Below are 13,345 nucleotides of genomic sequence, written 5' to 3' on the forward strand. Positions count from 1 at the left end.
CCTTTCATAATGTCAGAATGGGAAAGGACCTTGGAAGCCCAGGAGTCCAGTCCTTTCTTGCTACAGAAATGGAAACTCAAGCCCAGAGAGGGGAAGGGAATTACCCAAGGCCACATAGTGGTCACACGATGAGTTAATGGCAGCTATGAGTAGAAGCCAGGTTTCTTGACCTCTCAAATGTCCTTTCCATTGTCTCAAACCAGCTTACCATCTGTGGTGCCTTAACTCGCAAATGATACTCAGACCATGCCTTCACACGGTTGCCAATGGAGAGGAGAAAAAATGGACTATGTTGAGCCACTTTCAAACTAAAACTCAGACTTATTTTATTTTACTTTTTTTGGAGATGGAGTCTTGCATTGCTGCCCAGGCTGGAGTGCAGTGGCCCAATCTTGGCTCACTGCAGCCTCCACCTCCTGGAAGTGATTCTCCTGCCTCATCTTCCCTAGTAGCTGGGACTATAGGTGCGCGTCATCACCTCTGGCTAATTTTTTTGTGTGTGTGTATTTTTATTAGAGATGGGGTTTCACCATATTGAGCAGGCTGGTCTCGAACTCTTGACCTCAAGTGATCTGCAGGCCTCGGCCTCCCAAAGTGCTGGGATTACAGGTGTGAGCCACTGTGCCCAGACTCACTTATTTTGTTTTTATATATATCGATACAGGAGAGGGTCTTGATATGTTCCCCAGGCTGGTCTCGAATTCCTGGGCTCAAGTGATCCTCCTGCATCAGCGTCTCAAAGTGTTGAGATTATAGTCATGAGCCACCACACTCAGCCTAAAACTCAAACTTGACCAGACGACTGCAACAGTCTAGAACACTGCCATCCTGGGATTCTGTGACCCTGACAAAAAGGAGAAAGGGAGCTGGCAGACAAATGTCAAGGGTGTGCACTAGGGAGGTCACATCTAAACTGAGGGAATTAATTGCCAGATTCATCAGAACATCAGAAAGTGAATGTACCAGGGGAGGGTCTAAAGGATCAGGGCACTGATTTGAGGAAGGTGGAGACTGGGATTTAGAGGAAGCAAAGAGTAGAGAACAGATATGGGGAGAAGGAGGTCAAGTCTGTTGAAACGAGGACTGAGCAAGGATGGGGAGGAAATACAGAAGAGATTAGATGAAGTGTTGGAAGAGGTGAGGCAGTTTAGCCAAAAGAAGAGTAGTTTCCTGTGGACCTGAGATCTTCAGGCCTTTGAGGAGCTGTTAGGGACAACAGTGATCTGTGTGGCCTCAGGGAGCAGAGCTGAGATCCAAGGATGGAAGCCATAGAGAAAAGGAGTTCTGACATGCAAGAACTTTCTAAGAGCCAGGGTTGTTTTAAGAAGGAAAAGATAGCTGTGATAGATAGTGAGCTCCCCATCGGTGGAAAGTTGCAGTCAGGGGCTGCGTAATCATCTGTCAGGGTGCGGCCCAGGGTCTGGGCCTTGAGTGGGGGTGGGGCTGGAAGGCCGGGACGTGGAAGGCTAGGGGGTGTGAGGGGGGTGGGAGAGGAGCGGGGTGGGTCTCGGTCGGGAGTGGTAGCTCCGCTAGGTCCGCCCGGCCCAGTCGGGCCCCCCACGTGGCCGCTGTGGCCGGGCTGCGCCGGGCTGGGCCAGGCTGGGCTGGGCGGGGCAAGGCCAGCGGTCGGCGGGGAGGCGGGCGCGAGGGCGGGGAGCGGCGCGGAAGCCGGGCCACATAAAGGAGCGGGCGGCGCGACGGGGGCGGCTCTTTCCTGGGTGGGGTTTGTGAAGTCGTGGCCCGTTAGCAGGAAGCCGAACAGTCGCCCCGACGCTGCTGAGGACCCAATCTGAGTCCCGGCCACCCGAATCCGAACCGTGTGTACTGCGTGCTCAGCACTGCCCGACAGTCCTAGCTAAACTTCGCTAACTCCGCTGCCTTTGCCGCCACCATGCCCAAAACGGTGAGTGCCGGGGTGGGCGCTGTCGACCCCAAGGGCTCTGGCTGAGCCTCATAGCCCTTTGCTGATGGCTGAGGGCTTGGCCAGCCACCGGCCCGCCTGGGACGCCGCGCCCTCCGCCATAGCCTAGGGTAGGGAGGGGACCGGAGTGGGAATCCTGGTCTGGTGCGCCCTCAGGGGTTGAGGGGGTGTCCAGGCTGGAAGTTTGGACAGGGCGAGGCCTGCCTCTTTCTCAGGTTCCAGTTCCGTGTGTCTGAGATGCAACAGTGAGGATGGCTTCGTTGGGGCCTGGGGACTCCCCTTTCCCCTGACGGGCCATGGGCACAGAGGAGAGGATTCTGGTCCAGAAGACAACTCTTCCCCCAACTCAGGAATTGGCACCTTTCAGGGGCAAGGCTGCCAATGTCCAAGAGGGGCCTTGGGAACAGAGAAGCAGGGAGGAAGGAGGGAGCCGCTCTGGGTGGATCCCACACCCCCACTCACCTTTCCCACAGCCTCACCGGGTGGCTTCAGCTGTTTTACACTAGGAGGTGAGGAGAGAGATGTGAGGAAATCGTCATCGAGGCTGCACCCGAGAGCACCAACACTTCATTAGGCACCAGTCTGAGGAGAGGCCTACCCTATCTCCTGGGAGAGAGGACCGGTTTCTCCCTCCTCTCCACCCCCAAATCCCTACCCCTCCCGTTGCTTAATGCCTCTCTATCTCCTCCTATACCCGCCAGACTATTTTGTGTGGTGTGGGTTCTGTCGTCGGGCCACACCTTTCTAGAGTGGTGGTTGATTTGGGGATGCGTCTCCACCCCACTGGCTGTTATGAGAGGAACAGAAGCCTCCTGGGAGTGGGGTTAGGGGGGCCGGATGCCCAGGAGGGAGGAGGGAGGAGGGGTGTGCCTGACTAATGAGCTCTGCTTGCTTTTGTGCAAGTCATGCCAAATGGCTGCTGGGGCCATTCCCTTGCTCAGAAAGGCCTGGTGACTACCGTGGCTTGAGTCCCTTAGGCCAAAAAGCTTGTTGGGCTGGCCTAGGCAATGCGGTGCTCCCAGACATGTCTGTCCAGGACTACTTGAGCCTTGTAGAGGTGAGATAGTGACTAGTAGCCTTGGAAAGGGCTGAAGGCCCCTGGGATGAGAGGAGGCGAGTTGGGGGCCTAACCTTTTGGTTTTCTGATGAGCTTTGGGTGCCACATTACTGTATACCAGCCTCACTGCTAAGCCATTCTTGGCTTTCCAGAACGTTGTCCTTCAGAAACACCAAGTTTTCAAAAAATGTGTGCTTTCACTGTCTATCTCCTTTACATTACTTGTGGTTTTAGGACATGAGGCTTTTAAACACTTTCTTCCCAGCTCCCCTGCCCCCAAGGAGAGAGTAATGGTTTTGGAGACAGGGGAAAATACCCCATTGTCTGCCAAAACAGGATTATAAAGATCCTGTCAGGAGCGGCTCTTTGGGTCTCTCTCTGTGGTTGACTCCTGACTCCTCTTAAGGTGTGGGTTTGCCTGAACAGTTGGGTGGATCTCTGGGAATAGACATTGCTCCATGGCCTTTCTTCTGTAGTGGCATATCTCATCCTCAATTCTGCCATATCCCACCTTGAAACACAACTTCATGGGCCTGGAAGTTGCCTCAAACTTGCATGAACCATCTCATCTCAGTCAAAGTGGCAAAGAAGACAAGAGAGTATGTTTATTGTTTTCCTGGGAATGGAGAGAGATTGGAGTATAAGCTGTAGTCAGGCCTGGAGTAATGAAGGTGTCTAAATACTGAAGGCATTTTTATGCAGATTAACTGAAATCTGAATTAAATTGGAAGAAGATGGCTGAATTTTGATACTGGAAGCATTAGAGAATTTTCTATGCTTCGACTCAAGGAATGGTCAACTTTTAGGAAAAACAACTATATGTCTGTTAAGGCCATAGAATCTTAACCTGAAAGGGACCTTGGAGACTATCTTTTTGGTACAATTCTCTTTAAAAACAAAAAACAACAACAACAAGAAAACAAACAAACAAACAAAAAAACTAATGAGGATATTGAGGCCTACAGAAAAAGACCTACCTAAGGGCATATGATGACTGAGCCAAGATTGGGGTCCAGGCTTTCTGATGCTCTTCTGATTGACCCTCTATTCTGACCCAATGATTGAGTTCTTCACATCTGAGTTCTCTTTCTTGCTCCAAACAAATTGCCCCCTGTTCTCAGAACTTTATGGTCCTCAGATAAAAGGAAATGAGTAATTTGAGCAAAGTGGCCAAGGTTGGCATTTGTGTCATCTCCTGGTAAGGTTCAGCAGTGTCACCAGGTGCCTCCTGTTACGTTTCTTATTCCTCATCCCAAAGTTGAGCTGTTGAGGGGTGCATCCTAGTTCACTAAATACCAACCAGTAACTTTAATGAAAAAAGGAAAAAAAATCCCTTTCTCTGCTCCCTTTTCATTGATGTGCTTTAAGCTATTTCTAGCGTATGACAGATAGAGAAGAGTAGTGGAAAATCAAGCTCGTTCATTCATATGAAGCATGTCTACAGCCTATCTAGGATCGGTTTCACTTTTATAGTCAATTGTCCCACCTAGTCAGCCCAACCTTCCCTACATCTGTTAAAACATGCCGTCTGGGTGCGGTGGCTGATGCCTGTAATCCAAACACTTTGGGAGGCTGAGGCTGGTAGATCACGAGGTCAGGAGTTTGAGCTCAACCTAACCAATATGGTGAAACCCCATTTCTACTAAAAACACAAAAATTAGCCAGGCGTGGTGTCACATGCCTGTAATCCCAGCTACTTAGGAGTCTGAGGCTAGAGAATTGCTTGAACCTGGGAGGCAGAGGTTTCAGTGAGCCAAGATCGCGCCATTGCACTCCAGCCTGGACGACAGAGCGAGACTCCTGTCTCAAAACAAACAAACAAACAAACAAAAAAAAACTCACTACCTGCCACCGCCCTTGCCTTCTTGCCATTCCTTGGACTCTGTTTCTGGTTGCCAGTTTCCTGAGTCTGCTTTAGTAGCTAGAATGGAAAAGCTTATTAATTGCCATCTACATCTTCTGGTGATGATGACAGTTTTATATATATATATATTTAAAAAGGCCTTTCCCCTCACTACCTTCTTTAATTTTTTTTCTTTTAAGATCACAAAGGCTTTAAGGCTCTCTTGGATTTCCTAAAAAAAAAAAAAAAAGAGGGCGTTGTGAATTTTCAAGATGTCCTTGAGTTTCTGGTTACCTTTTTTGGGATTTATTAAATTTAGTATTGAAAAGGCTCTACACAACTATAAAGTCTGATTCCTATGATTGTATAGATGATGAAACTGAAACCCATATTATGGGGAGACCAACCTAGAGTGATGCAGTATGCTAGTTGCAAAACTAGGACTTGAATCTAGGTCTTAGAGCGTCAGTCTTGGTGAAACACCTCTTTGATCTGCTGGGGTTTTAGCCATAGATCAACAGATCAAGGGAAAGGTAATCAACTATCATTTGATGGGACCATCAATGTGAGCAGACATAGAGCCTAGCTCCTTGAAGTGTTTGAAGGTGTCTAGGTCGGCATTCAGCTAAACTTTAACAGGGGCTATGTGGATTGTTTATTCTCCTGCCATTCCTAGCATTGCTTGAGCCACTCGAGTGGCACTAAAGTGGTACTTGGTAAATAGGAGCCAGAACCTCAGTCTTTTAACCCTTGAACCAGCCCTGCCTGCAGACTTCAGGGCGGGGAAAAGGATCAGGAATAGAGGTTATGTGAGAGAGGATCCTGCCATCTTTTCACTTTGATTCTTAAGTTCACTTGGCCCTTTGTGAAAGTGTAGATGATACAGACAGAGCAGGAACCATCTTGGGAATTTCCTTTAGGCTTTTCTTTGAACAGCCCTCTGGGTAGGGAGGGGGTTGGTGGGGCAGGAAGACCTTTGTGGGACCCACACCAACTAATCTAATACTCTCTCATGTTAGGCTTGGAGAGGGAAAGGTTGCTCTTTGAATCAGTGATAGAAGTAGTATTGACCACTAATCTAACTTTCCATTCTCTAGCTGCCTGCAAACAGTAGCTTGTTTTAGGGTGCTGTTCTTACTTTCCTCTTACCTTCTCCTCCAATGGAATTGCTTTACTGAATGATGGAGCTGGAAAGGATATTTGGAAGTCATCTAGTCTATTCCCCTGCCTCCAAATCTAATTCTCTCTGGATGAGATAATATGACAGCTACAATTATTCTGAACTCTGTTCTAGTGTTGCATGGCAACAGCCTGTCTTAGGTCCCTTTGTATCTTTCTGAGAGTTTCCCCCACTGGAATTTCTAGACTCAGGGTCCCCAGAGGGGAGAAGATCTGGCGACCAACACTACCAGAGTTAGGCCTTTCATAACCATAGCTGCTGGAAATTTGGCATTGTTACAGATTGGAAATAGTCTTGTCTCTGATCTTTCAAAGACAGACTTGAATTTATCATGTGCCTCTTTCCTAACTCACAGTCTTTTTTTCCCCTGCCACCTGCTCCATTACTTTGCTTGCAAAGGGGAAAAAACAGGGTTCAAATGTGGTCTTCTTTGGGGTAGTCTATTGGTTCAAGTGAACGGGGTGGTGTTTTCATGATTTACTGGCTTTGCTGTCTGTCCCTCCTCCCATTTCATGCTTTATAGAGCTGAAAAACTTTTCAAGTCCAGGTTCTAATTTGTGGTGTAGAAGTTGTCACTTTGGAGGGTTAGCTCAGGATTCCATGAATTTGGAAAGTGGGTTCTGGGAAATGGTAAGCAACACTGAACTGAGAATTTTTCTTCTTTTTCCATGTAAGCAGAATCTCTCTCCTGTCCTCAGTAAAGTGAGTCAAATGAAGTGGGTCTTTAGGCCAGTCCTTTCTTCAGGCCTTCTGTCTCTCTAGCTTGTGACGGAGCTGTACCAGTGATGGGTAAACTCTAGGAACGCCTCCAGTACTGATGTTTTTGAGAATCTTGATAGTATAGCATTGAGTCTCTTATTTGTATGTTCATTCCTTCAGACATTCTTTCTTCAACATTTGGGCACCTTCTATGTGCGAGGCAGTATTGGAAATAAAAATTGAACAGCACTTTTAAAAATGTATCCTCTTGGCTGGGTGTGGTGGCTCACACCTATAATCCCAGCACTTTGGGAGGCCAAGGCAGGTGGATCACGAGGTCAAGAGATCGAGACCATCCTGGTCAACATGGTGAAACCCCGTCTCTACTAAAAATACAAAAATTAGCTGGGCATGGTGGCGTGCACCTGTAGTCCCAGCTACTCAGGAGGCTGAGGCAGGGGAATTGCTTGAACCCAGGAGGCGGAGATTGTGGTGAGCCGAGATCGCGCCACTGCACTCCAGCCTGGGTAACAAGAGCGAAACCCCGACTGAAACAAAAAAAGTGTCCTCTTTTCCCATTATACTTCTGGAGTGCTGTTTCTACTTCAGTGCTGAGTTCAGAATGGATTGTTTCTCACATGGAGTTAGTTTGTTTCATTAGTAGATCGAAGAAGAATACTGGCTTGAGTACTCTTAGCCATTTCTTCCTGAGTCTATGGACGAGAGAGGGCTTGTCTTTCCTTACTGTGGAAAGAAATAAACCAAGTGAGATTATATTATGAAGGCTGTGAGTTGACTGAAAAGCTCTGGACAACCACCAGAAGCTTCATAGATTTCCCTGCCATTCTTCCCACATTTTCCAGTGCCTGCCTGCCTGATAGTAGAATAGTCCCTTTTATTTCTGCTGACAGGCCCGGAAGCTACTAGATTGTTTTAGATTTTCTTCTAACATAGAGAGTGCGGTAGTTAGATATAATGGTAGATATTGGGCCTTCCTAAGGGCTTCTAAGCAAGCCTCCTAAAGTATCTACTACCAGTGAACTGAGGATTGGCTACTGTAGAGTACAACATTTCAAAGGCATTTGCACTTAGGGCAACCCAGAACTTCCCTAGCCTTAAGCTTTCCTTTAGCTGCTGGATGGGCTGAGTTTCTCACAGGAGTGTTTTGAACCACAAAGTAACTGAGCTGGCCTTAAACCTTCTGCCTCAGCCTTTATCTTCTTGATGGGGGCACGAAAGTCCAGAAAAGGGAAAGGATTTGAGTGAATTGGTTATAGGGCCACGACTAAAACCCAACTTGCTTGGCCCCAGTGTAGGGGAAGGGCTTTGAATGCCTACCTTCTAAATGGCACTCACTGCGAGGTGCTCAGTGTCTTCTCCCTCTGTGCTTGTGGTGACTTGACCATGGAGTTATGGTCATGAGAAGAACAAGTTCTTCTGAATGTGTAGAGCTGATTTCAGGGGCTTCTTTATTTGGAAATGGTTCAGCTTCTGACCTTGTCTCAGGAACTCTTTGTAGCACTTCCCAGGAAGGTAAGTGTTTTGCTTTGGCTTGTGAAGGGTGGTGGAAGGCAGATGTGTAGGCTGAAGGGAGATAGAGAGAGGACACTAGTCACGTTTTTCTGCTTGAAACTAGGTCTTACTGTTCTAAGAAACTTTAGGGAGTAGAGTTATTTTTTTCATCATATTCATAGCCAGGGAGGTTAGGCAGCTTGTTCGAGGTCACATAAAGTTGGTAATAATATTGAAGGGAGAACTTGGATTTCCTAATTCTGAAGTAAGTGGTCTTCCACTGGACTTGGCTGCCTTGGAAGAATGACTCTTTCTACCCAGAGAGCACAGACTTCCAGAGAATTGGCTCTGTGGTGATTATGTTAACAAGATGGCTACAATGGAGTTCCCCTAAAATGATTTTGCTATAGCAGATTTTTCTGGGATCTCCAATGACTGTCTTCTCTTCCTGCCCACCTCTCACCCCAGTTCCCTGCTTTCTCTTTGCCCTGTTTAATTTTGAGCTCTGACCTCTTTGAATTCCGACTCAGTGCTCCAGCTTGACCTGCCCCTTGAGTTAGCACTTTTTTCCAATTTATTGACAATATTTGCTGCTGTAGCAAATTGAATGCAGACTGGAATCTCCTGGCTTCAACCCTCACCACTCACTCACCTCTAGGTGCTTATAGGCCAAGTCTGGGGCACATAGCTAAAAAAAGACCTTCCAAGCCTCCATGGAAAGGAAGCATAGAGTAGTGTTGAAAAACAGACTCTGGAACTAGACTGTTTGGACTCAAATCCCAGTTCTGTGACTGACTAGTTATATAGCCTTGGACAAGTTATTTAACTTTTATACCTCATTTTCCTCAACCATAAATAATAGTAGTACTTATAGGGTTGTTGTGAGGATTACATGAGATAATTTATGTAAATGACTTAGAACTGTGCCTAGAATCTAACAAGTGATACACAAATGTTACAATTATTTATTGAATTACTATATGCCTAACTTTGTGCTAGATCAGATGGATAAGAAAGAAGATAGGAAGTCGAATTCTCACCATTTAATGAGTGGTTACTATGTACTATTTACCATAAGGGATAGAAATAAATGAAGGGATGATACGATTGCTGCCTTCAAAGATCTGCTATCTCCTATTTAATTGGGGATTTAGGGCCAACTCACTTAAAAACGGTTTGATTTCTACAGATTTTTGAGGAGAAAGGGTTTGCTGGGACATGAACAGGGCCTCAAAGGGTGTGTACACTTGGGAGCAGTGGCCTTTCTGGGTGGGAAAGTGATGTGTTTTTGGTATGTGGGTGTAAACCAGATGGCCCTAGGCCAATGCTCCCTTGAAGTGAATTTCTCTGAAGTGAAGGAAGGCTGAGGTGCTGACTGATTTAAGGGGGGCCACAGAGACATAGATATAAGCATAGATGAAGCTGCTCTTTCTAGGGTCATTTGGAGCCAACAGTCCTTTCTTAATTGGCAAACAAGAGCCTGTGGGGGAGACTATACCTTTGGTTTTCCAGAATTGGGCAAATTAATTTTTTAAAATGTTACTTTTGTTGACCAAGTAGGTATGTGAGAGGGTCTTTTCTTCATGCTTCCACATGAACTAAACCCAAGAATAGAGCTTGGCGATAACTCTTTATGTCAACATCCTAGAAACAGCTTTTAGTTCTCCCAGGGACTTTGCTATAAAATCAGGTATTTGGGAAACGGTGGACATGGAAGGGAGGATTTCTCAGTGTGTGGTTGTTAGAGGTGGAGGAGTGTGATGTTTTCTGGCCAGGGCACAGCTGCAGCATCTGGGTCTTGAATTTGGAGAAAAGGCCTTTTGGGCAACTTTCAAAGCACAGCCCTTTGTCTGTGCCCAATAGCACAGATACTAGATCTGATACTCCTTTCAATGGACTTGTTGTGGCATAAGGTAAGTGTTGACATAGCTCCTAGGCCACTGGTATGGCAAATGGCTCTGTGCTTGTGTAGTAGAACTGTTTTGCCAGTTATCTTCTGTGACTGGTGACTTCAAAGATTGAAGTTTCTTCCCATTCCTTCTACCTTATAGGAATTTGATAATATACTTTGTGCATCCAGGGGTCAGATCCTAATGAGAGAAGAGTTGAGATGTGACAGTTTGGTGGTACAAAACAAGATACAATCCTGAAAAATTGTTTCCTGGGTATATATTTGGGAAGTGACTGGGGCCAAGTCCTAGGAAGGGGAACAAGACATACCTACCAGGCATGATCAATATTTCCTTCCCTCTCTTTAGTCTTGTCCTTCCTTAAATACCTGAGAAGGATAAGTCTTATTTTTCTCCAGTCATGTGTTTAGATAAGGTTCCTGATCTTACTTTCTTGATCTAATCTACCTTCCTTCCACCCATGATTTCTTTCTTTCTTTCTTCCTTTTTTTTTTTTTTTTTTTGGAGTCTCTGTTGCCCAGGCTGGAGTGCAGTGGCACGATTTCGGCTCACTGCAACCTCTGTCTCCTGGGTTCAAGAGATTCTCCTGCCTCAGCCTCCAGAGTAGTTGGGACTACAGGCATGTGCCACCACGCCCTGCTCATTATTGTATTTTTTTAGTTGAGATGAGGTTTCATCATGTTAGCCAGGCTGGTCTTGAACTCCGCCCACCTTGGCCTCCCAAAGTGCTGGGATTAGAGGTGTGAGCCACTGCCCCTGGCCAATCCATTTCTTTTTCCAGAATCTCAGCCTGGATGTTTGATAAAAGTGCAGCAAGAGCCTCTTTTTTATCTGTTGTAATTTTTAACTGAGGTTGACTAATCTATGGTATGGAGTTGAAGGGTAAGGGTCAAGGTAATAGTCAATCTGGGTATCATTAGTTAAGTTGTACAAATCTTTGCTATTTTCAAGGCTTTTAAAGTGAGCTAAACTCCTCTCTAAACATTCTTGTAGATACTTGTGGGAGACCAACTAATTCCTTTACAAAGAAGAAAAGTCACATAACTTCTTTGCCTTTTAATTTTCTTTTTTTCCAGCATGAAAATATCAGCAGTATTAGAAGTAGGCAAATGGAGGCCAAACTTGGTGGCTTATGCCTGTAATCCCGGCACTTTGAGAGGCCGAGGTGGGTGAATCATTTGAGGTCAGGAATTTGAGATCAGTCTGGACAATATGGTGAAACCCCGTCTGTACTAAAAATAGTAAAAATAGCTGGGTGTGGTGGCAGGCGCCTATAAGTCCAGCTACTCAGGAGGCTGAGGCAGGGTAATCACTTGAACCCAGGAGGCAGAGGTTACAGTGAGCCGAGATCACGCCATTGCACTCTAGCCTAGGTGACAAAGTGAGACTCTGTCTCAAAAGTATCAAAAAAAAAAAAAAAAGAAATATGTAAATGTAAAAGAACAAAACCCACTCCCAGGTTCCTTATCCCCTTTGGTGCCTGGACCATTGTAGGTCTAGCATATGCTTGGTGGGAACATCTGCCATTTGCTTTAGGGTGACACTACATCTTTCTGATTTGAGTACTTGAAGAGCTGCTCCAGCAGAGCCTGATGAAAATCTAGCCTAGTTGCCTTTCTGTCTGCCATAGCCTGGGCATTTTCCTAAGGTTGGGAGTTTTCCTCCTGGCCTTAGGCCAGTTGCCAGAGGAAACTGATGACTAAAGGCTTCCTCCCTGCGACGTCAACTTCTGGAACCTTTCCTGATGATTCCTACCAGTGAAGTCTGCCTTATTTGGTGATTTTCTCCCCCCTCAAGTTACTCCCTCTCCTTGCCACCCCACCTCAACTAGTCCTCTGTTCTCCTTTGATACAGGGAATGCCTTCTTCAAGTTTATACAATACAACCTGCAAACTTCTTTTCTCCTCGTTTAGAGTACTAATATGGGGGAGGAGTGGAGAACAAGAGAGGAAGATGGGAGAGTTCTGGAATGACTGTGATTTCTCCACCCTGCTTTCTTATCTCTCCTTATCCCCTTGACACTGCCTGGTCACTCCTCTCCAGATTCTTACCTCGATCTCTTACAGCCTAGGAGTGGTCTCAATTGGCCTAAAGAGGTTCAGAGTGTGGGGGTGGGATGGGGCTAGGGCTTTCAACATTTGAAACTATTTCTTTGGAGCAGGTAAAGCCTTCCAGTTGGTGAATCTAGTTCTTTATGTATGCATGTGGTATGCCTAGCCTTCTCACTTGATTTTCCTGGGTGGGCTGGGTCCCTCTACCTCCCCTTCCCAGTCCTGAGCTGTCTAACTTTAGGTTAGAAGAGCTGAGCTTTTTTTTTTTTTTTTTTTTTTTTGCTTTTTGTTTTCTTGAGCTGAGCTTTTGACATTTACAGCTTGGGACACTTGTCTGGGTGTCTTTTAAAAAATGCCTTATAGTAAAAATAGTACAATGGAAAGAAGAGTGAGATATTTGGCTTCAGTCTCTGCTTGTGTGACCCTGGGCAAGTCACTTTTATGAGCCTTAATTTTCTTATCTACAAAATAGAGTCATTAGCTTTTTCTGACCTTCTGACTATTTGTGCCCAGTCTTTAAGAGGCTAGGGAAGGGTTCTTAGAAAGCGTGTAACAGAGCAGAGTGGTGACTTTTTGGAGAAGCTTGCTTCTCCCATTTAGAATGGCATCGAGTGTGTCATTTTCTCCTCCAGCTATCAATATGTAAACAACCGCCTCTATTTCAGTGAGCTCTCCTCTGGATCTGCCTATCACAGAGCTCACTGTGGAGATCCTGGCTTGGAGAGACGACAGTTGACTGCATGCCTTGGGTGGGGCCTTGGAGTCTAGCCTGCAGACTACAGTTGCTGGCTATTTTTGGTCATCTGTGACTCAGGAAGAATAGAAGACCCTTGGATTTGTCATTGTTCCATCAGGGAAAGGGAAGACCAAGAAACAAACCAAAACTGAGCGCATATGAGATTTGACTTCCTTTACTCCCTCCCCCACAACATCCCTCTTTGTAGGGCTATGAAATTGCTTTTGAGTGAGTCTTAAATTGCTAAGCTCCCTTTCCCCATCCTCTATCTGAGTCATTGTTGACTATGTTGCCCTTGGATGGGGATAGCTAGGTGATGTGGGCTTGGGTGGAGCAAAAGGGAGAATTTCTAGTCAGGAAGATTGCCACACACCTAGTGTTGGGCTTTCAACTGATTCTGTATTTTGCAAATATGGTTTCCTTTGGTGTTAGTCCT

General features: G+C 46.1%; 1 protein-coding gene across 1 annotated transcript in view; it reads left to right on the forward strand.

Moving 5' to 3' along the window:
• Positions 1 to 1,704: 1,704 nt before the first annotated feature.
• The window catches only part of MSN (moesin), a 76,921-nt gene continuing 65,280 nt past the window's right edge, over positions 1,705 to 13,345 (forward strand). Inside the window, exon 1 of the mRNA XM_012460856.2 lies at positions 1,705 to 1,903. Within this exon, the coding sequence (XP_012316279.1) occupies positions 1,892 to 1,903 (12 nt within the window). The 5' untranslated portion in view covers positions 1,705 to 1,891. The remainder of the gene's footprint in view (positions 1,904 to 13,345) is intronic.

The sequence above is a fragment of the Aotus nancymaae genome, unplaced genomic scaffold, assembly GCF_030222135.1.
Source record: "Aotus nancymaae isolate 86718 unplaced genomic scaffold, 86718_ANA_hifiasm-v0.15.2.pri h1tg000073l, whole genome shotgun sequence".
Taxonomy (NCBI): Eukaryota; Metazoa; Chordata; class Mammalia; order Primates; family Aotidae; genus Aotus; species Aotus nancymaae.